At 33.6% G+C, this 23,074-nt stretch overlaps 1 protein-coding gene across 6 annotated transcripts in view; it reads right to left on the minus strand.

Annotated features, from left to right (window-relative positions):
* Positions 1–259: 259 nt before the first annotated feature.
* Positions 260–23,074, minus strand: part of PDS5B (PDS5 cohesin associated factor B) — a 193,750-nt gene continuing 170,935 nt past the window's right edge. For 2 of the 6 annotated variants that reach the window (XM_061171203.1, XM_061171202.1), the window contains exons 25-35: positions 20,508–20,712; positions 18,054–18,168; positions 16,142–16,274; positions 15,687–15,806; positions 14,739–14,801; positions 14,018–14,163; positions 10,896–11,001; positions 5,622–6,061; positions 5,421–5,531; positions 2,721–2,859; positions 260–1,259 (exon numbers count right to left, since the gene is read on the minus strand). In XM_061171203.1, coding sequence (XP_061027186.1) covers positions 1,224–1,259; positions 2,721–2,859; positions 5,421–5,531; positions 5,622–6,061; positions 10,896–11,001; positions 14,018–14,163; positions 14,739–14,801; positions 15,687–15,806; positions 16,142–16,274; positions 18,054–18,168; positions 20,508–20,712 — 1,614 coding nt within the window. In that variant the 3' untranslated portion in view covers positions 260–1,223. The remainder of the gene's footprint in view (positions 1,260–2,720; positions 2,860–5,420; positions 5,532–5,621; positions 6,062–10,895; positions 11,002–14,017; positions 14,164–14,738; positions 14,802–15,686; positions 15,807–16,141; positions 16,275–18,053; positions 18,169–20,507; positions 20,713–23,074) is intronic. The other 4 variants (XM_061171206.1, XM_061171205.1, XM_061171204.1 and 1 more) reach the window with 4 other exon arrangements.

Genomic DNA, 23,074 nt, shown 5'->3' on the forward strand with positions numbered 1-23,074 from the left:
ATAAAGTACAATAATAAACTCTTGATGAAAAACTATGTTATGGGGCAATCTATCATATACTATGGCTAAATACGAATTTACAGAAAAGAGCACATCCCATTTTCAGCACTTTTTTTCATAAACATGCAACTCACTATAAAATACAAAACACTTGCTTTCAAGAACAGCTTTATAAAGACACACTGCATCAATAAAATTTTTTTCTTTCTGATTAACTTTACACTGTTATGGAGAACTGAAACACTTCTAATGTGTATATATCAGATTTTATATTATAGTGTAATAATTTGCATTTTCTGAACATAATGTTCAAGAGGAAACATCTATACACAATAACATTCTAGACTATTAAAAACTAATTCAAACTGCAGAATTTTATTGATACAGTAGATTAATAAAAACTGAAAAGGGATGATAAAATGGGATAAAGAATTCAGTACATTATTTTATAACACACTCTTTAAAATTATAATATTTTAAATCTCTCTTTTTAAAATTTTCCTTGCCATGAAAGGCCAGAAAATTCTGGGACCAATACTGAGGTGTAAAATAATCAAACAACTTCAGGACTATTCCACAGTTTGCGTGGCATCCTCCCATCAGAGGCATTGTTCAGGTGTAATGGCAGACAACTTAGCACCTCTGAAGATTAAGGGTGCCCAGGAGTAAACACTAGGTAAGATACACAGGGGAAAGAGATCATTTTAGCTCTCCAACAAATCGTGCCATCAAGAAAATGACACCATTTGTTGAAAAAAAATTTTCACAGTAAAACTGCAGAGAATACAAATACGAACACTGACAGATTACTGCTTAAGATCTATCCTAACAAACTCTTTTCAAATCAATAGATCCGATACACAGCTGGGTACTGTCAGTTTAAAGCCGCAGATAAAAGCTATACAAGCACTTTAGAAGTCAGAAACATTAAAAAAAAAAAAAAAAGAAGAAGAAGAAAAAATATATTTACAAGTTGCTTCTTTAGTTTATGTCTACATAGCCATCGCACATTAGACTTTTTCACAAGACTCCATACTCAATGTTATCACTGTGTGCATGGCTAAAGCATGTGACCACAAATACATGAGGTCATCAGAGTAAGGTCCAACTGTCCACTCTTCAGCAGTCCCATTTTGTGCATCAAAGGCTTTACTCGGCCTGAAGCTTGACAAAAAATTATTTTTTTCAAAGCTTTCACATAGAAAGTTATTAATGACATTTGTTCATCGCCTTTCTCTTTTAGAACTTCGCCGCCGTACCTTGAAAGAAATATCACCAGATGCTTAATTAAAATGGGTACATATTAATTAGACACAGCAGTAATTATTATTATTTTTTAACCAATCATTATTCTTACATGTTCCTGATTTTCTTTGCTTTTCTTTCCTCAAAACCTTTCTCCTATGTTAACTTTCTGCCTTGACATCACATATTTAGACGTACATAATACATGAATGCCCATAAACAGCCTTTCCCAGGATAGCAAAAGAGAGAACTATCTTACTTTTCTATTTAATAATTTTAAAGAGAAATGAACAGAAGTCAATGTCAACAGCAAGAAAAACAATTGCAAATATCACCTTTTTACTTATGTTTCTGTAGTAAAAGAAAACATTTGATATTTATGAATTTAGGCTTACAGCTGTCTTTCTCAGAAAACAGCTATTGAGTTTGGATCATAACAACTATCAAATACATATAAATAATCTGAAATTCAGACATATTACCACTTACTGGCAAGTACTAATGAAAGCATAAAACTTTAGTTCAAAAAAGATCAGTATTAACAAGAGCAATACAAATAGAACAGGATTTTAATTTAATTAATTTACAGTATAGTTTTTCTTTGATGAAGACATCAGTCACTATGTACAACCCTTCAGCCTTATTTTTACACCCCCAAAAAACCCTTTACAAACAAGCCCAACTAGTTTGAGACCATAATTCAACATATTTTTCTGTGGTCTTAATTCATTCACATAAATGCATCCTGATGCAGACAGAAATGCTGATTATATTAAATAGGACAGAGGGGCAGGGATCAACCCTGGGACCTGATCAAAGAACACAGGTTTTTCAAACAAAAATGGCTGGCTGAACTGACCCAAAGAGTCAGCATTAATGTTAGGAAGATGACAGCTCTTACTTAAATGTGTTAATTATATTTCTTCCAAAGAGAAAAATCTGAGATGTAACCAGCAAAACCATTCATTTCTTTTAAAAAAAGTGTCTCAGGAAGCATCACATTCCTACTTCTGTAAAAGAAGTGTCTATTACCAATTTTATGAATTCCAAAAGCTAATTTTAGTTAAAGACATGATTTTATTCTATACGACTAACTACTAGTAGCTAGTGGGAAACTCAAACAAATACTTACGAAACATAAACAAGAGTATATATAACAGATACAGGGAGAACTTAAATGCGTAAGGTGTTGACATCAGACTGCCACTTGTTCATCTCTGCATTCAGTTTTAAACTGGGCATTTACACTTTCACTAGGTTACATCTATTATTCTCACTTGGTTTCAGGTTTTCACAAAGGATATAGTCTCCACTATCTAAGCCGGTAGATGAAACACTATAAACTAATGAAGAAAAATATATAAATATTTAGAATTATTAAGTAACAGCAAGTGCTAAATGGATCTGACCAAATATTTACCAACTCTAATTCTATATTCCATACTATTACACATGGCACTTTCATAAGCACATACATTTACTGCAGAAACTTCTTCTTCCTCTGTTTCTTCCTGTGGATTATCATCATTGACAGGAGAGCTACCCTGAAACACATCTACTTCTTCACTTGAATCATTTTCTTTAGTAGCGGCTTGTTTGGAGCGTCCTACACGGCTAGAGTAAAACACATGTAAAATAAAATGAACATTCTGATCCTTAAGTGGTAGGTTACTTCATAACAGGAAATGCTTTAAATATTTCACAGGCTTTCATTTATTATCATTTTTATTCTCAATTACCTTGTAAGCCAAGAAATATTTTTCTTACATTCTGAACCCTAAACAAGCACTTAATCCTAGAATCTTACATATAAAAAGATCTACCAAATAACAAGTCAGTGTGACTGAGACCAATACCATAAAGGATTTTAAAACATAACCCAAAGTCTACTCTTCCTTTTATCTTTCCCAACTCAGTAAAAGGCTGAGTTGCTCAAAGCAGAAATTTTAGAGTCTTTCATCATAGTCTACAACTCTTTATCTGGCCCTAAGAGTCTACTTATAAAGAAATCTCAAATCCATTCACTTCTCTCCATCTTCATTGTTACTACATATTTCTAAACCATTCTCATCTCTTGCCTCTTCTCTCTACAAGTCATCTTTCAAAAATGCAAAAACAGCTGCTGCCACGCCCCCTAGAGAGCCCCCTATGTACTGAGAGTAACTGCATAAACCTCCTTAATACAGTATATAAAGCCCTGCAGACAGGCCTTGCCTACCTGTCCATTCTCATCTCTTTCCACTCCCCAGTTCCCCACAACTACAATACAGCAATATCCTTGCCTTCCTTCAGCTCTCTGAATTTGCCAAGATTTTTCCCACTTCAGAACCTTCCAAAACAGTGTTCCCTCCACCTGAAATGTTCCTCTCCCTACTCTCTATCAGTCTAACTCCTACTACTCTCAAGGAATCAACTGGTCACTTTCCAAAGAGAAAACTTCCCCAATTCCCCAGCCCTGTCATTACATTCTCTTACAGCACCCTAACTTTATCCTTCAGGGCACATATCACAATTTATTATTCCATATTTATGTGTGATTATTTAATGACTACATGCCCATTTAGATGGTAAGTCCTATAAGGATAAGAATCGTGCCCGTTTCGTGCCACTATATTCCCTAGCACCTAGTACTCTCTGAAACAGGAGACACTCAAAAATATGTAATAGATGCCACCATTTAATTAAATGTATCTCTCTTGATAAATATGTTTTTTTAATTAAGAACTTAGCCTATCACTTCTATAAGCAATCGAAAATAGACATTGTTTAATCCATACTCAAACCAATTACTCAAACTTACTTGATTCAGTTTTTCAGAATTAACAGAAGAAAATACAAGGAAAATAATACAATCTTTCTCAACTCCACTGAGGTCAGAACAAGAAAACAGACAAATCATAACATATGTTATTACACTGCCTCTAAAAAGGGGCTTCCCAGTGAAAGGAAGTTAGGCTGTTAAGACAGAATACAGAATCTCTTTCTGTATTGATTTTTTAACAGAAATGCTTGTTTGATTTAGAACACTCATGTGAGGAACTTGTGTAATTTTAGGAGGTAACATGATAATCATCTAAGCCCTTAATTTTATGAGGCCCAAATAGAAACAAATTAAAGTTACGAGCATGAAAGATATTCACCCCGTTATATTCTTGTTATAAAATTAACCATGGGAATTTAAGATGCCTTAAGAATATTTTTTTATCGAAAAAACAATGATTTTCCATGGTCGAATACAAACACATTTATGAAGCTGCCACAAAAATGTACTTACCTTTACTTTTTACCTGAGGGAAAAATTATATAGAAAAAGGCAGGAAGTACTGGCTAGACACTCAGGTAACTTTTCCTCTTCCTATGGAATACACAGGAACAGGAAAAACTTTGAAGGTAACTGAGTATTTAACCAAGGTCTGTTGGCAACTCTGAAAAGTCAAGCTACTGAAGTATGGGATTACTTTCAGAAAAACTGCAAAATTTCTAGTAGAAGACACGCTATTCTATTTCCACTTTGAGGAGAAAAAAAGTGCCAATTTACAAATTACAACACTGATGCCCCTGTCACTTTAATAAGTTTGGACACAGATTTGTTACTGTAACTCTCCTATAAACATGTACTTGTGTGAACATCCAAAACTATCTATAGATACAGATGTGTTAATGTGATTAGAAAACAAACAAAATCAAGACATCAAAAACTTGAGATCACCATGTGGTAATTTCCACAGACGTAATTTAAGAAAAATGATGCCTGTTACTTTCCGACATGGTTCAAAGAATCAAAGCAAAAGTGTAAAAGCTATTTTTTAAAGCTGTTGAGGAAAAGACATGAAGAAAAATTGTAGCATGGAATGACAAGGTAACGTGGTCTATACTGTAATTATTTAAAAATACTTCATCATCTCTTCAGGTACCATAAAGTATGTATTGGAAATAATAAACTATTTGGTATTCATTTATAAAGTTTTGTCTAAAACCTGTAAAAATGTACAAATGTCACCAAAGGTTGACTGGGTATCAATCACCTAGGTAAGTTTACAAAAATGTTATTTTACCTAGTGTAATGGGGCTAAATATATGGGATTTAAATACAGCCCTATGTATATTTAGAAATTTATGAACCCCTGCAAAATAATTTGAAACTGGTTTGAAATTTAATATTATTTACAACTTACACATTTTTGGGGGGTTGTGATGGTGATGGCGTTTTTGATGGTCTTCCTCGTCCTTTCTGTGGTGTGGATTGTGTGGATTCAACTGCACTAGTTTCAGGAGATTCTGCTCTGCTTTGGGGAAGACCCAAATGTGGATAGCATCAAATTATGATTTATAATATAGTAACTAAATGTATGCAGTTTAGAGTTACACATACTTACCTTAGTTGTGCTCTCCTTGAAGTTCGGTGCTGTTTACTTTTTGACTTCTGTTCTGTGTTTCCACTTTGTCTTTCTTCTTCTTCCTCTTCTTCTGCTGTTGAAGGTCCAGGTTTTTTTTTGCTTCCTTTTTTAGAAGTTTTCATTGTTGGCTCTTCTTTGGGTGTACCTCCACCAAGAGGTTTTGGTGGTCGGCCTCTTTTACCTTTTTTTGGTGGACTATTCTGTTCATCCTCATTTTCTAATATATCTTCTTTGAGCCTCTTTTCCTCAGGCCACTGCTGTTCGTCTGATTCTGAAGCCGTATGGCCTCTCTTCCGTCCACGCTGACTGCCTTTAGGTTTCTGTTCCTGTACCAACTTAGTCAGGTCATCCATCCCTAATTTCTCCTCTGAATCTGTTACAGGTGTTTTTTTCCGGCTTCTAGGTTTGTCCAATTCAGACTAGGAATAAAAGCCACAATTTCAAATATAAAACTTAGTATGCAGTGTTAGTATATGTATTTTTAAGAATCAAAAGAAAAATGTGTTATCCACTTCAGTCATAAAAATATACCTAAATAAGGTACAGAGTTCTAAGTACATCAGAACCATAACTACTTACTTGCTTTTATTAATAATTTTCTAATTTAAAACACTATCTGGGGGTAAGAGGGTAAGTTTTTATTCTTACTCAAGCTAGAGAGCCTCAAATGAAACCTCTCAAGATCAGTATTTGATTAGATTATAAATTTTTGGTGAAGAGCTATTTCATAAAAAAGAACATTCTAAATTCAATGCTTAAATAATGGACAACTATACTAAAGTATAATGGATCTGTTTTGATAGTCAATTTAAGTAATCCTAATTTTACCACACAATGTATAATAAGACATAAAATATCAACTATGTTATATATATATCATGCATACACATCATAAAAGAACTATTTTTATTTTATAAATGGAGGTTGCAAGATACAAAAGTTTAAACATATTCATCATTTATTAAAAATTCTGAAAACACTTCTGAATCAAAGATACCACTTCTTCCCAGATACAACTAACAAAAAAAATAATTTAAAAATCAGTGACTTTCAAATTTAAAATGAAATACCAGTCTACATTCACAGAATTTAAGCACTGACCAGCAGATGGAGACTGAGGAAATTCTTCAAAGAAACCAAGAATAGTGCATATGAATTTATAATGCTCTCCACAGGTATACACATGCATAAAACACATAATATTTATAGTACTAAGTTAATTTCCAAAAGGTTTGTTCCAATTTATATTCTTAAAAAATCAGTGAAAAGAAAAATTATCTAATTACTTATAATTTTTTAATATGTTTAATTAGTCATTTGTGTTTCCTGCCTGTGAACTGCCTAATTATATCCTTGGTATTATGCCCTTTGTCCATTTGTTTATTAAAGTCTGAGTTTTAATCTAAATATTCTACACTTTTGTGTATATTTAAATTTTATTTCCTATTTGTTATGAACTGAATTGTGTCCCCACAAAATTCACATGCTGAAGTGTTATGATACAATACTACCTGGAGATGCGGCCTTTGGGAGGTAATTCAGTTGAGATAAGGTCACGTGGGTGGGACCTTCATGATGGGATTAGTGTCCTTATGAAAAGAGACACCAGAGAGATCTTGCTGTCTCTCTCTCCACCATGTTAAGAACACGGTAAGAAGGTGGCCATCTGCAAACCAGGAATAGAGCTCCCACCAGGAACTGGATTGGCCCACACTTGATCCTGGACTTCCTAACCTCCAGAAATGTGAGAAAATTAATTTGTGTTGTTTAAGCCTCCCAGTCTATGATATTTTGTTATGGCAGACTGAGCAGACTAAGATATTATTGTATCTTGTTTTAGAATAGGATGCTGAGTTGAGGTTCTAAACTGTTTTTCCTACTTCCACTGCCAAACAGACATCTAATCAATTTCAAAATCACTGATTTGTAATGCTTCCTTTATTTTGCATTATTTTTCAAAAAATAATAATGTTTCTGGGCTAATGTAACAACAGCGCAATAGTTTACTAATTATAACTAAGTATGTTTGTGTTTGGTTGGGCTGATCTTATTACTCCTCTTTTTTGCATCCATTTTATTCTTCCACATGGACTTAAAATCACACTGGAATTTTACAATGATATCTTCATTTAGAAAGAACTGTCATCTTTTTAACTCATTTTTTCCATGAAGGAATATGGCATGTCTTCTCTCTCTTCTGTTTCTCAGTTTTGGTATTTTCTCCACATAGGTTCCCCCTACCTCTTTTTAAGGTTATGTTTAGATCCATCTATCTAATTTCATTGTTGTAATGGTTAGTGTTGTAAAGCAAATCCCCTTTCCCCCAAGTGTACATCTGATATAAAGTAAAATTACCAGAGTAAAATTATAGTTACATATATACATACATACATACATACGCCTACACTCTTAAGTTTTTCAACTGCTTCCCTTATTTTTTTTAAGAGTACAAAAATAAAAATAAATTTGTCTCTTCTTTTTCATTGTCATACTTTTGGCTCCTATTTAATGTCTTTCAGAACTGGTCAAATATTCTAGAACAATTTTAAATAACAGGTTGTTTTGTTCCTGATTTTTAATAAGAACGTTTCAAGTATTTTGCCTTTAAGAATAATAATTTTGACTAAATCACTGACTACTGATTTAAACAGATAAAACTTTTAGCATGTTAATGAAGTATCTTTCTAGTATTAATTTACAAAGAGTTCATATTTGTCAAGAATGAATTCTAAATTTTATTTATGTCTGCTTGGCATGATCTGAGATTATCTTGTTAGTATTTTTATTTGGGATGTTGATTTGCTTTTTATTCTTTTTAGCGTTTAAATTATCCTTGAAATCTAGGGGAAAATAAAGACCTATAAATAATTGGTTTTACTTTGTTAGTATTTATCTAGAGTTTTGTACATAAATTAAAAATTAACTGTCATTACTTAGAGATGGGAAGAGAAATATTAAATTAAAACTAAACCCTCTAATTTTAAATGCTACAATTCATTCTGACATCCAAAGATCTGAAAAAGTGGCTGAATTCATTTATGCTCCGGAAAAGGTTGTTGGCAAACCCGAAATTCAATGTCTGTTTTCTTGAGAATATCATAAAATAATCTAAGCTTCCTAAAGCACTACATTCTCTAATTTTTCATTTTGTACCGTATTGTTTTCAGAACAGAGGGGGTATAAAATTGAGGTTAGAAGCAGGAAATGGGGAAAATATGTTATTTGTAAAACTAAATATTACAATACAAATGTATATGAAGAATAATCCCTTTGCAGTGAAATTTCAATGTGAAGCTCGTAGTATATAAAAAAGACGAGGGCTTCCCTGGTGGCGCAGTGGTTGAGAATCTGCCTGCCAATGCAGGGGACACAGGTTCGAGCCCTGGTCTGGGAAGATTCCACATGCTGCGGAGCGACTAGGCCCGTGAGCCACAGTTGCTGAGCCTGCGCGTCTGGAGCCTGTGCTCCGCAACAAGAGAGGCCACGGTGGTGAGAGGGCCACGCACCGCGATGAAGAGTGGCCCCCACTTGCCACAACTAGAGAAAGCCCTGGCACAGAAACGAAGACCCAACACAGCCATAAATAAATAAATAAATAAATAAATAAATAAAATTGTTAAAAAAAAAAAAAAGACAACACTCTTTCACCATAATTTATTGGTCTTTAAATTGAACTTCTGTCTCATAATGCTCACCTCTTGAGAATATTTCAGTTAAAATGAGCTTATTAATAAGGTTCTTCTGGAAATGGATGCAATGTTACACAAAAGACAGCCAAAGGCCTTCATTAATTATATAAATAAATCTCAAAAGCTCAGAAATTCAAAACTGTTCTATAAAAAATAGACTTTGTTCTGCATTGCTCCAAAAGGCAGAACTAGATATGGAATTTATAGGCTAGCAAAATATTAACCATGCTTCCTAATTAAGGGGGTAGTGGGAAGGGAAAGGAGGCAGTATATGTGGGTATGGGTAGCCTAGTTGAGGTTTCCAACAAATGAGAGAAATTATAAGCTCTCCACTTACGGCATTTTCAAGCACCAACTCTCATAAATGATAATGAAGGAATTTCTGCACTAAGTGAGAAGCAGGACTAGAAGACATAAATACCTTTTCCAACTCATGGTTTCTTCCATAAATCAAGATAACAGGATTCCTTTCTGGCTAAGCAATCAATTTTTAATTCTGTTTGGGTGAAAATTTTAAACAGCCAATAAAAATCCGAATTTATAGTATAGTTAGGATTTAGTAAGAATTTTAGAATTTTAATTTTTTTAAGTGGAAAGAGAAACAATCTGCTAAAATAAATTACTGGATAAATCTGAAAAAAACTGAAAATAATTTAAACTTCATGGGATATGTAAGCTTGGGCCAGTGGAAGACAGGAGGGCAAGTTCTATGTCAGAGAAAGCAAATGTTTTTATTAATAACCTTTTGCCTCTATTAATCGAGTAGATTAAAACACATTAACTTTCATTATTATGATAATCATTAATCAAAAATATTAATCTTTATAACAAAACAGCAGCAACAACCATTCATTTGGGCTAATTCATTTATTCTGATAAACCTTACCACCTAAGTATCCACACTTCACTGATAAAGGAACTCATTCAGGGAACCTAATGGGTTATTCAAGAAATGTTTAGAGCTAACCTCGAAAGTCAAAATGTGCTCAATTATTAATGCCATCAGGTTGTGTTGCAATACATAACTGTATTCTATATCTGTACTAAAAATACCAAATTTGTCTACAAATGACATTTATAAATTATGCCTATCACACACACATCAATATCATTGCCATTAAGATTTTAAAACTAAACAAGGACTTTATGAAAACAGTAGCATTTCCTACATTTACTAGAAACTTATTTAGTAATTAAAGGCTCAAGAAATCAACTGAAATGAAGGAAACTTTAAGGACCCTAATTCTAGCCTCCTCTCTAAGGCTAAGCCTAAATTTACTGTGTTTAAAAAAAACACAAAAGCCAAGCAGTTCTGAGTATGGAACTGGCATGTTTGATTCCAAAGCTCTAAAGAATAAAGATTGCTTACTAGAGTGACAAGAAACACAAGAGGTTCAACATACTTAAATTACATGGTAGAGGATAATTATAAACTCAAATTTGTGAGTAAAATCAGATGTCAAACTTGAGAGTAAAATTAACTGGTTTCAGTGTAAAAATGATTATTTACATAGTAAAAATTATTATTATTGTACTTATTATAAAATCAAACCAAATATCTCACCCTTACAAGATCAGAGTCGTCTCTCTTGTCACTTTTTTTCCCCGGCAAAGGTGAAGACATTGTGTAATCTTCATTTTCACTGTGATCCATTTCAGAACTATCAAGCCTTTTAATACAGACATTTGTAATTGTTATTACAATCAAATAACCTTAAAAGTTTTTCCTGTTCCCTAGTGTAGCTTTATAACTTTATGAGGAAAAGTTTCATTCTTTTCAAAAAGTATCCGTTTTAGTATCATATTTAACACCATTTGGCTATTTTCCATCATCTTCCCTTTTCATCCCTTACCTAGATTACTATTAGCTGACTCCAAAGTGGCATTTCCTATCTCAACTCTAACGCCTCTATTCTCCACCAATAATCTGGGCAATCTTTTAAAAGCACAAATTAGACCACTAGACTCCAGAACATCTTCCAGTTGTACTTAAAATCAAACCCAAATTCCTTACATTACCCACAAAGTCCAAACATAATCTGGGTACCTCACACCTTCATCCCTGACCATTATTCTCTCATTCCTACTCTCCAGCCAAATTGATCTCTCAAACACACCTAGCTCATTCCCTTAGAAAGAATCTTAGTGAACCGATGGGATTTGGAGAAAAAAAGCAACAAAGGCTGAAAGAAAGTTTAACCAAAAGTAAAGCAGGGAAACTATGAGTCATTTGTTGTGAATAACAATGGGAGATGAGGACTGGGTAAAACTATATAATGGTCTTGAAAACAAACAAGGGAAGCCAATTAAGATTTCCAAGCAATGGAATAACCTGAAAACGTAGCATTTAAAAAAGATTATCTAGCAGTGATATGATATACAATACAAAGCTTTTGCACAGCAAAGGAAACCATAATCAAGACGAAAAGACAACCCTCAGAATGGGAGAAAATATTTGCAAATGAATCAACGGACAAAGGATTAATCTCCAAAATATATAAACAGCTCATTCAGCTCAATATTAAAGAAACAAACAACCCAATCCAAAAATGGGCAGAAGACCTAAACAGACATTTCTCCAAAGAAGACAAACAGATGGCCAAGAAGCACATGAAAAGATGTTCAACATCACTAATTATTAGAGAAATGCAAATCAAAACTACAATGAGGTATCACCTCACACCAGTTAGAATGGGCATCACCAGAAAATCTACAAACAACAAATGCTGGAGAGGGTGTGGAGAAAAGGGAACCCTCTTGCACTGTTGGTGGGAATGTAAATTGATACAGCCACTATGGAGAACAATATGGAGGTTCCTTAAAAAACTAAAAACAGAATTACCATATGATCCAGCAATCCCACTACTGGGCATATACCCAGAGAAAACCATAATTCAAGAAGACACATGCACCCCAATGTTCATTGCAGCACTATTTACAATAGCCAGCTCATGGAAGCAACCTAAATGCCCATCGACAGACGAATGGATAAAGAAGTTGTGGTACATATATACAATGGAATATTACTCAGCCATAAAAAGAAATGAAATTGAGTCATTTGTTGAGACGTGGATGGATCTAGAGACTGTCATACAGAGAGAAGTAAGTCAGAAAGAGAAAAACAAATATCGTATATTAATGCATGTATGTGGAACCTAGAAAAATGGTACAGATGAACCAGTTTGCAGGGCAGAAGTTGAGACACAGATGTAGAGAACAAACGTATGGACACCAAGGGGGGAAAACCGCGGTGGGGTGGGGATGGTGGTGTGCTGAATTGGGCGATTGGGATTGACATGTATACACTGATGTGTATAAAACTGATGACTGATTTAAAAAAATAATAAATAAATAAATAAAAAGATTATCTAGCAGTGATATGATATACAATACATAGCCAGAGAAATAAGAAAGGGAAATAGCCAAATACTACAGTAATTAAAGAAAGGGAATGAATGATATGATGATAGCAGAAAAGAGAAGTATTAAATAACACTGTAGAGAAAAATAACTGGCAAAACTTATTAGCACAGGGGAAAAATCAAAGACAATTTTGAGGCTCTTAGCCTAGATGGGTGAATTAGATCATCTTTGATTATAACCAGGAATTCAAGGAGAAAAGCCAGTAATTTAGGAAATGAATTGCTGGAAATGTTTTTGGTCATGTTAAATATGAGGCCATCCAGTAGAAAAATGTCTAAATGACATAGGTAAAGAAGGGTCACTTAGGTATCAGCCACTAGTATGCATTAAAACAGGAATCTAGAAAAAAACAAGAACTTTAGATGTAATTTTTGTTTTAATTCGATTATACTATATATCATTTAATAATTTATTTATTACAAGGAAATTGATAAGACATTTTAGAATGTCTCCTCCCTTCTTTACTGATTGGTTATGAACAGTGCAAAAGACAACATAATCTTTCACAATAACTTAGCAAAATGACTAAATGGTGGCAGTTTAGCCTTGTACAAGGCTCTGCTGCTGACAAATGGTATGCTAAGCCCCATGCTAAAACCAGTTAAAGTGTGAATTATTTTCCTTTTTTCTTTCTTAAGAAGAAGAAAAAAAAAATCTCCTGCAAAGCATAATTCAAAAGTACGTTTTTAAACTATTTTTTTAAACAAAAAAGTTTATATACGTACATGGTAAAAGAAATTCAAACCGTATCAGAATATAAAATCATCTCCCTCCTACACTAGATTATTGTAAACACTATTAAGACATTGTGTACTCTTCCCAAAACTTTCTATGCATATACAAGCAAATGAAAATACAAACCCTTCTTAAAAACTCAAAAATACTTTACACTGTCCTATTCTTTGCCCTTTTCACTCAATAATATATTGTGGAAACTCTTCATATGAGCTCATACCTCATCATTTTTTAATGACTATGTATTCCATTGTATGGATGAACTAGACATTTAGTTTGGAAACTAGCTTATGTCTACCAACAATGATTGCCCCAACAAGCTAAAATATGAAAGGCTAAGATGGAGTACCTACCTAAATGAGTAAGCAAATACATTTAACTTGTAAATGGCTACCAGTGTTAAAATAGGAATGTTCAGATATGCACTGATTTTCATTCACTGACATTAAATGTAAATGATGTTATTTTAGATCTCATAGCCTTGATGGAGTCCTCAAATGTTAAGTATGGTATTTCTTATGTACTTACCTTCCTTTTATTCTTCCAGGAGAGCTTGGATTTGAGCTGCTGCTTGCATTGCTTACAGTTTCCATTCGTGATGATTTTGTCTGAGATTGTTTGCCTGCTGATGAAAGCGGCTTATTAACAGCTCCTAGAACATTGGTCGTTTTAGGCTGAAATGAAAAACGCATATCTTTCTATTTGATTAAAACCAAAAGTTTAGATGTAAAGAAGCATAAATAACACCTGTCAAAGTATTTACATATACAAATCATGAAAAACTTGCCTATCCTTCAGCAAAATAAGAATAAGAATTATAAATTGAATATCACTGAACAAATATAAAACTATATAAACAGAATAACAGTTAAGTTTCTTAGTTACCTGCAGTAAAAGGCTTACATAGGAAGTGAGAGCACATAAAATGTATAGTCAACAATGAAAATTGATAATTAGACTCTTGCTAGGGAAGGACGTAAGATTTTTTTTACTTTAATATTTTTGTCTTAATATTACAGGATAAGATATTTGAAAGAAGGTCTCCAGGGTTTTACCAAAGCTACAAAACAAGTTCTATATCTCAGCTTGCATCTATATAGTAAATATAACTATTTCTTACTAGTAAATGGAAGATATCTAATACTTTTGATGCATCAATTTTTAAAGAAATACTAAATAACATAATTATGCCAACAGTCACACTAAAATAAACTACCACATAAAAATTAAAACAATTTTCAAAACATACTTTTCCAGGAGTGAAAAACGATTTCATTTCTGGAGGCAGATAATTTTTGGTGTTACTGAAGTTCTACAAGCAAGGGAAAAAAATCATAGTCAATGTCTACTGAAGCACTGTATCTACGAGGCGATTCAAAAGCCAACAAAGCATAGAGCAGCTTTTGTTTTAAAGTACATTATAAAATACATATTTGTTTAAACTAAATAGTCAGTTGAAACACAAAATTTTAGTCACTGATTTTAAATGCTGTAATAAGCTTAAACTAACCTCGTACTAATTCTAGTACTAACACAACATATTTGAGCTCTAACATGCTAGAGCTCTAAGAGCTCATCAGCAAACACTGTACACTGGGTAAGACGTTAACTGGTATTTTGCTTTAAAAAAAAGAAAAAGGTAGTGGCTGTTTCCTCTCAGTTACTTTAACAGGCTTAGATGCACTATAAAACTCCAAGAGAGATTCTAAAAAACACCTTTTTTAGTATCATACAATACTTGAGTTTTCTGAGAGTGGTTTGGGAACATCCCTGTAGTGTTCCCAGGGTCTTGGGCCTGTTTAGTGTCAGTTCTCTGCTTGTTTCCCCATACCAGTTAGAAATCTCAAGGGCTTATAACTTCAGACTATCTCTATCAGCATTCTCCTTCCCATTTTGGATCAATGGCCATTATCTCATAGATTTACAAGCTTTGATCACATTTTTGCCTGTGCCCTTAGACTAGCATAAAACTTGGAATACAAACTCTAGATCATCCTAACTCATCTCAGAACCTATTTGTGTCCTCCAGTTTGGCCCATATTCTGGTCTTGAACCACATTGTTAAGACTCATGGCAACCTTTTCATGACATTAGTAGTGGGTCACTTCTTGATACTGATTCTTCGTGATCTTCCCACAACCTAGTGTTGAGAATACATTTTATTTCAACTTATACAAACAAATCCTAAAATAACTACCTTGTCAGGCTGGGTGAAAAAACGAGCTGGTAGTACTGGGTCTTTAGGAGATTCCAAACTATATGTGGTGCTTTTTGACATGATGATATTCATGGCAACATCACACACAGTATACAGTTTCTGCAATGGTATTAAAAGAAAATTAGGTACTTAAATCAGTATCCTAGACTCTGAGAATTAGGAGTAATTCTAGAACATGCATTTAATATGCAGTTTTCAGGACAACAGTGTAAGTTAAAAGACTTACTCTATTATTTTCATTAGTTTACTAGCAACAGCATTACTACTAATTCTATATTAATTCTATGTTAGTAAGTCTAATTATTACTAATATGAATACTACTATTTATTATACTACTAACAGAAAAGACTGACGTTGTCTACAGAAGTTTCATACCCTATACTCAAATGCTTGAAATGAACATGGAATCATAACTTTACAAAGAATTACATACTTCATTCATTTTTGCATCATCTGGTCCTTGAGCATCTTTTGTTTGTTTAATATTTTCTACCATCTTTCTGATAAATGCATGACTGTTATTTTCATTTTTAGCCATTAATATTTCCAGAACAAACCAAAGACACCTAAAAAATACCAAGAAAAAATTCACTGTTAAATACAGATGTAATTCTAAATATAAATATAATGAACTCCAGGAGCAGGAAAAATTAAAAATAAACAGCTGTAAATCAATAGAGAAAAAAAAATATGTCACATACATATCACAACATATCGGCAATGTACGTGGGAGTTCGTAATACCCCTTTTCAAAGTCTCACTAACTTTCCTAGGGAGGCAGGTTAAAAAGAAACAGAAATGGTGGAAAGAATGAAGTGATCTTAATCCCTGGCTATGACAGGAAGGGAAGACTGCTTAAAGGAATAACTGGGCCATAGATAAAGTGAAGCCTCAAATATTCAAGACTGACTGTAGTCCTGATTGGAAATCTTCAAGAAAATCTAACCATCTTACTCAACAGTAAGAATCTTCATCAATAAATCTGAGGAAAAAGTCATGGCTGACAACTCTACATACTGTTTTTGCTTAAAGAAAGAAAAAAGTAAAAGAAAGTTTCAGTACCTCAGTTTTAAAGTTAATTACATTAAATTCTACTCAAGAAAATACTGAAAGTGCTTTGTCTCTGTGTTATGCAGACACAATGGGACAGAGGGATAGCACAGAGGAGAAAATGGGAGAAGAGAGAAATGTGAAACAAGGTATCATTCTAGAAGGGAAAAAAGTAACCTTTGAGACCTCAGGCACAGGGTAAGTTCTTCTGGTGTGGCTCTCTGCTGGAATGGAGATCACTCATGGCTGTACTAGGGCAATTTACAAATACCGCACAAAATGTTCAGTAAATTCCAAAGAATATTTTATCTATTTCAAAAACTAATGTGTTCCGATAAGGAGGAGTGGCTAAAAGTTGTCATTAGTTATATAATCACTCTAACACAGAATTCATTTTGGGAAAACTAATTGCTTATTTTTTAAAAATAGAAACTGTGGCAAAAAGAGGGTAAAAGCTTTTTCTCTTGTCATGAGAAAGTTATCAATAATTTAATTTTATTCTCTTGAAGCACCTCAAATATTTAACTATAAAATATTTCTATGAATCAAGAAACCAAGAGTTATTTTCCTTTAATAGAAGCTAAAGGCATAAGAAATTAATTTATTCAAAACCACAAAGGTCATTCTTTATTGTAACAGAAACAGGGTCTCATCCATATTTTAAAGAACTCTGGTAGTCTTACAAAGACTTCTCTAAATACCGTTATATTCCCCTATCCCACACCCAGGCATATAGAGTCTTCTGGCCTCTCAACAAGAATCTTTGAAAGAACTGTAACTGTCCTAAACTTTAATTAGAGAATCACCAAGGAAGTAGTAAGTGGGATCAGTTGCCTGGTTATCAACTTGGCCCATTATTAAATTAGACTATTCTCTATTCCTTATGGAGGAAGATAGTAACTGCAAAGAAAATGTGCTTACTATGTGAATAAAAGAGAGTATTAACTCTCCCCACATGAAAATCTATACAGTGTTTCAGAAGAAAGTAGGAAAAGATAAGAACTGGAATGGAAACTCTTAATGGGTTGCTTCAATAAAAAAGAAATGCCAGACTGGTAGAGAAATAGGTCAGTAATACAGTAATTATGCTAACTTGTTTTGGGAAATTATATAAGAAATGAAACATGAAGAGATGGTATGAAAAAAGAAAAATAAGAGAACAAATAAGGTAAAGAACCTTAAACTCCTAAGAAATGAAATAAATTTAATACACTAATTATAACTGAGATTCCATTATCAGCAGGAAAGGGAAAAAACTTTCAGAAAATATGAAAATGGGATGGAAAAAGTCTTACTCTTTAACATCTTTAAGTTGTTCAATATCCTGTACTTTGACATAATCTGGGTCATGTGCCAAAAGGTGAATTGTATATGGAACAACATACTCGGGTAGAAGAGACAATAATTTTTCTGAAAAAGAAAAAGAAAAAGAAAAAACAAAACAAAACAAAACAAAAACAGCCAGGTTAGAAAACCAAATCTTACTCATTCTCTTTCTCTCTCTCTCTCTGATACTATGTTTCCTGCATCCCAATAGTTTACCACAATATGACTGGAAGGAAAATATACTGAAATGTCCAGTGTTGAGGTACATCATAAATTAAAGTTTATTCATTCATCCATCATGGCCAATATTGATTTGCCTACTAAATGCACCATGTGCTGAGGCTACAAAGACAAATATTTCAATTTTCAATAGATATGGGAAAAAGTGACCCAAACTGTATTCAAGACTAAGGAACATAAGATCTATTTTTCTTATTATTAGTAACTCTATGTTCAACACTCCCTTGTAAGCTGCAGAGCAAAATGAAAAAAAACGAGTAAATTTTTCAGTTAGTATGACACAAAAACAGGAGTAACGGTTGATACTATTTGATACTATTTGTAACATAAGAACAGATATAAAGGAATAGACATTGTTTCTAGGGCATTTTAAATAACAAACATCTTTTTAGTTTAAATTCAAATATTTTAATATTTTGACTGAGATCAGCATATTCCATTAGAGGTAGAATGGAAATCCTAGCTAGTTTTAATAAAGGTTACTCAAAAGACCAGGATTCATATTCTGAACAATTCTTTTTATATTTCCTACTCTCAAAATTTTAAATCAGATGTTCAATCTAGAGTATAATAATGTATGTGTCAATAAGGTACCAAGTTTTCTTTATTTCTATTGCTGAACTCAAAGAGAATAAGTTTGTGTGTAATATCATTCATTTCAAGGTAGGTATAGAAGAAAAAAGTAGCAAGGTTCAAAAGTCAGTGAAAAAGTCTGTCAAACATTTATTGAGTGCTTACTCTTTTCCAGGCCTTCTACTTTTATTGGGGCTTACTATTTTAAATATAAAGATGCATAAGACTAGATAAAGACCTCACACTAAAGCATGGACAGGACAGAAGCTATACTTCATTGTGGACAGTGCCCTAAAATAAGAATAGCTAACAACTACTGAGTACTTCTTTGGACCATGCATTATGCCAGGTGCTTATACACATAATTTTTTAATCATAATCATAACCACCATAAGCTATGAGTAAAACTATACCAGTCTTACAGAAAGGAAACTAAAGCTCAGATTGCACAAGTAACCCGCCCAAACACAACCAGTAAATGGCAGTGGTGGGATTTGACTCCAGAGCCCTCATTTTTTCTAAGGTGAGATAGGAACAGAAAGAAAGAGGGGCCTAGTGATGAGGTAACACGAAAACTGTATTTTAAAGGATTCAAAAGGGGCAAACCACTCTCCTTGGTTTTGTTAGTTTATTTGTTTGGACAGAAGGGGAACGCAATTTCCAGACAGAGTTGACAACAGAGAAAAAAGATGGCTATACAAATTTCAAATAATCCAGAGTACAATGAGCACAGAATTTATAGTCAGGAGTAGCTAGAGAGAAAGCTTAAAACTCAGGCTGAGAGTAAACTATAAAAGGCCGTGCTAATGAGCTTCAACTTGATCCTATGAGCAATAAGGAATCGACAAAGGTTTCAAGCAAGGAAGTGATGTGATCTGATCTGTTTTAGAAAGATAATTTTGACAGTGGTGTGGCACAGTTGGAGGTGGGTCAGAGACAGGGGAACATTTACAACAGGGAGTTTGTTAGGAGTATATAAAATAATCCAAGTGAAATATAGCAGTGTAGGAGAGTTAAGGAGAAATATTCAAGATATCCAGAAGAAGAATTAAGAGGATTTAGTGACCAATGAGAGGAAAAAAGAAGGCGTGAAGAATGCCTCTGATTTCTGACTTGCATAACTGAATGGATTTTAATGCTGTTGATCAAGTCACAGAAGTCAGAGGGGCACAAAAACTAATAGTGTGGATGGGGTAAAGTGAGCAGATTTTTAAAAGGCACACAGGAACCTGCTATTAAATGTCAGCTACAGGTGAGGACAACCAATAAAGATCAAAGACCTGTACTTTTTTAAACTAAAAGATAGTACTTAGACAATCTTCATAAATGTATCGCTTACTGTTTTATTTACCTCCAAAGTCACTGATTTTTTTTCCCTTGGCCTTTTAGCCAGTTGCATAAAGAGCTATGGGTTGATATTTAAATACCCATGCATTTATATTTTAAAATGACCTATTAAAAGGAAAAGCTGCCATTGAAAAACAGTAACAACTTCTTATTTAATGAGGGCGAATTAGAATATAATAAATAACAGTAACATCATTTTGTGTTCTATAAAACTGAAACTGGCAGGATGGGAAAGTACACTTTTCATTTTCATATACGCTTACCACTAACAGCTGCATGCTGTTTCAGATACTCGCGTCTCACATTGATATTTTTTACCAGACACTGCCTGGCATGAGCTCTTCTTTCTTTTACAGGATCTTTTGCACAAAGTGCACAAATTGCCATATACTCAAGTGGAAGCCGTAATCGGGAAAGACCTTTGTGCAGTTTCTGAGCAAACACTTGTCTTACTTGATAGCATTCATCCTGAAAGACACAATTATTCCACATATTATCCACACGGTACCAAAGAGTAACAACTTTAGATATGAAATTCGCTATATCAGGTAACCAGAAGGGTAACCATAGCAAGTTTACCCACAACCACTGCTTCTGTTCACAAGACTGAGATGTGATAAAGTTAATATCAAGGCTGGAGTGATCACCTGGACCCTAATAACTACCAGCTACCTGGTGTTAGAACATATTGAATGTAATCTTAAAACAGATAACACTAGTAAATATTAATCCATCCTAACTTAAATAAAGGAGATATGTAAAAAAAAAGTTTGAACACTATCTAATATTTAGCTTTTTCATTTGCTGAGCAAGATAAAACTCTGTCCAATTTATATATTTTAGTCCTATCATTTAAAAAACTATTCTGATTGAAATGCACAACTCTGAAGGCAAGAGTTACTAATTTCAGAAACATCACATTACTTTTAGTTCTATAAATGAACCAATCTGTTCATTGCCACTGTGCCGGCTTTCTTCGCACTACTCACTCTTCTAGACCACCCACCTCCACTCTCCTAGTCCTCATCTTTAACGACAGCTCCTGTATCTTCCAGAAATCACTGTGGAATCTGTATCCAGCATCCACTTCTGTGCTCCCTTAGCACTCTGTGCGTATCTCCACCATAGCCTTTAGTATACAGTATGAAAACGACTGGTTTATCTGTCTTAACCAGTGCTGTTTGTTCCTTGAAGATGAGAACGACACCTTTATTTTTCTCTGTGCCTCTAAACCTAGCACAGTATCTGGTACACAGATTATGAGATTTTTTCCTAAACTATAGGGAAAAGCTCATATGACTTTTGAGCCATATATGAGACATACAAAGACCTTCTATGACATAAAAAGACTTTCATTATTACACCTTACACTCCACCAATGAACATAACATGTGGTATGTTTCATATTATTGCAACTTTATGTTTATTTCTTCTATCGAGAATATAAATTTTGTTTTTCTTCGAAACCTAGGTCATAACATCTTGCCCTTATCATTAAATCCTTATTTTGGGTATCTTCTTTCATTTAATTTAAACTTCAGTTTATTACAATACCAAATACCCACTTTTAAAAAAGTAGTCAAGTGCAGCCACTATGGAAAACAGTATGGAGGTTCCTCAAAAAACTAAAAACATAGTTGCCATATGATCCAGCAATCCCACTCCTGGGCATATACCTGGACAAAACTATAATTCAAAAAGATACAGGCACCCCTTTATTCACAGCAGCACTATACACAATAGCCAAGATATGGAAACAACTTAAACGTCCATCGACAGATGAATGGATAAAGATGTGGTACATATATACAATGGAATACTACTCAGCCATAAAAAGAATGATACAATAATAATTTCATTCTTTTTTATGGCTAATATTCCATTGTATATATATATACCATATCTTCTTTACCCACTCATCTGTTGAAGGACATTTAGGTTGCTTTCATGTCTTGGCTATTGTAAATAGTGCTGCTATGAACACTGGGATGCATGTATCTTTTCAAATTAGAGTTTTTATCTTTTCCGGACATATGCCCAGGAGAGTGGGGTGGGGGAGGGATGGAGTGGGAGCTTGGGGTTAGCAGATGCAAACTATTATATATAGAATGGAAAAACAACAAGGTCCTACTGTATAGCACAGGGAACTATATTCAATATCCTGTGATAAACCATAATGGAAAAGAATATAAAAAACATATATACACACACACACACACACACACCTGAATCACTTTGCTGTACAGCACAAATTACCACAACACTGTAAACCTACTACACTTCAATTAGAAAAAAGAAGCAGTCACGCTTTCACAGAAATATTGTCTATCATCTACCCTCATAATCCACAAAAGGAAGTTAAACTTATCTCATTCCTTCCTCAGTATTACTCCTATAGGGAGAGGAATTTTCATTATTCAATTATTTATTATAAAAATACCCAATTACAAACTGTGTAAGTAAAAGTCAATATATCACAAATATATTCACAAATGAACAGATCATTCATTAAAATATTAAACAAGAGGGAGAGGAACAAATTAGGAGTATGGGATTAATAGATACAAAGTCCTATACATAAAATAGAAAAGTAATAAGGATTTACTGTATAGCACAGGGAATTATACCTAATATCTTGTAATAATCTATATAGTGGAATATAATCTGCAGAAGTCAACCTGAATCACTAAGCTGGTTACACCTGAAACTAACACAATATTATAAATCAAATATACTTCAATAAAGCAAACAAACAACAAAAACACTGAACAGCACTCAAACAGCCCTCCTCCTATCCCTATCCCCCTAGTTAGAGACACTAGGGGGATAG

Source organism: Eubalaena glacialis, chromosome 16, assembly GCF_028564815.1.
Source record: "Eubalaena glacialis isolate mEubGla1 chromosome 16, mEubGla1.1.hap2.+ XY, whole genome shotgun sequence".
Taxonomy (NCBI): domain Eukaryota; kingdom Metazoa; phylum Chordata; class Mammalia; order Artiodactyla; family Balaenidae; genus Eubalaena; species Eubalaena glacialis.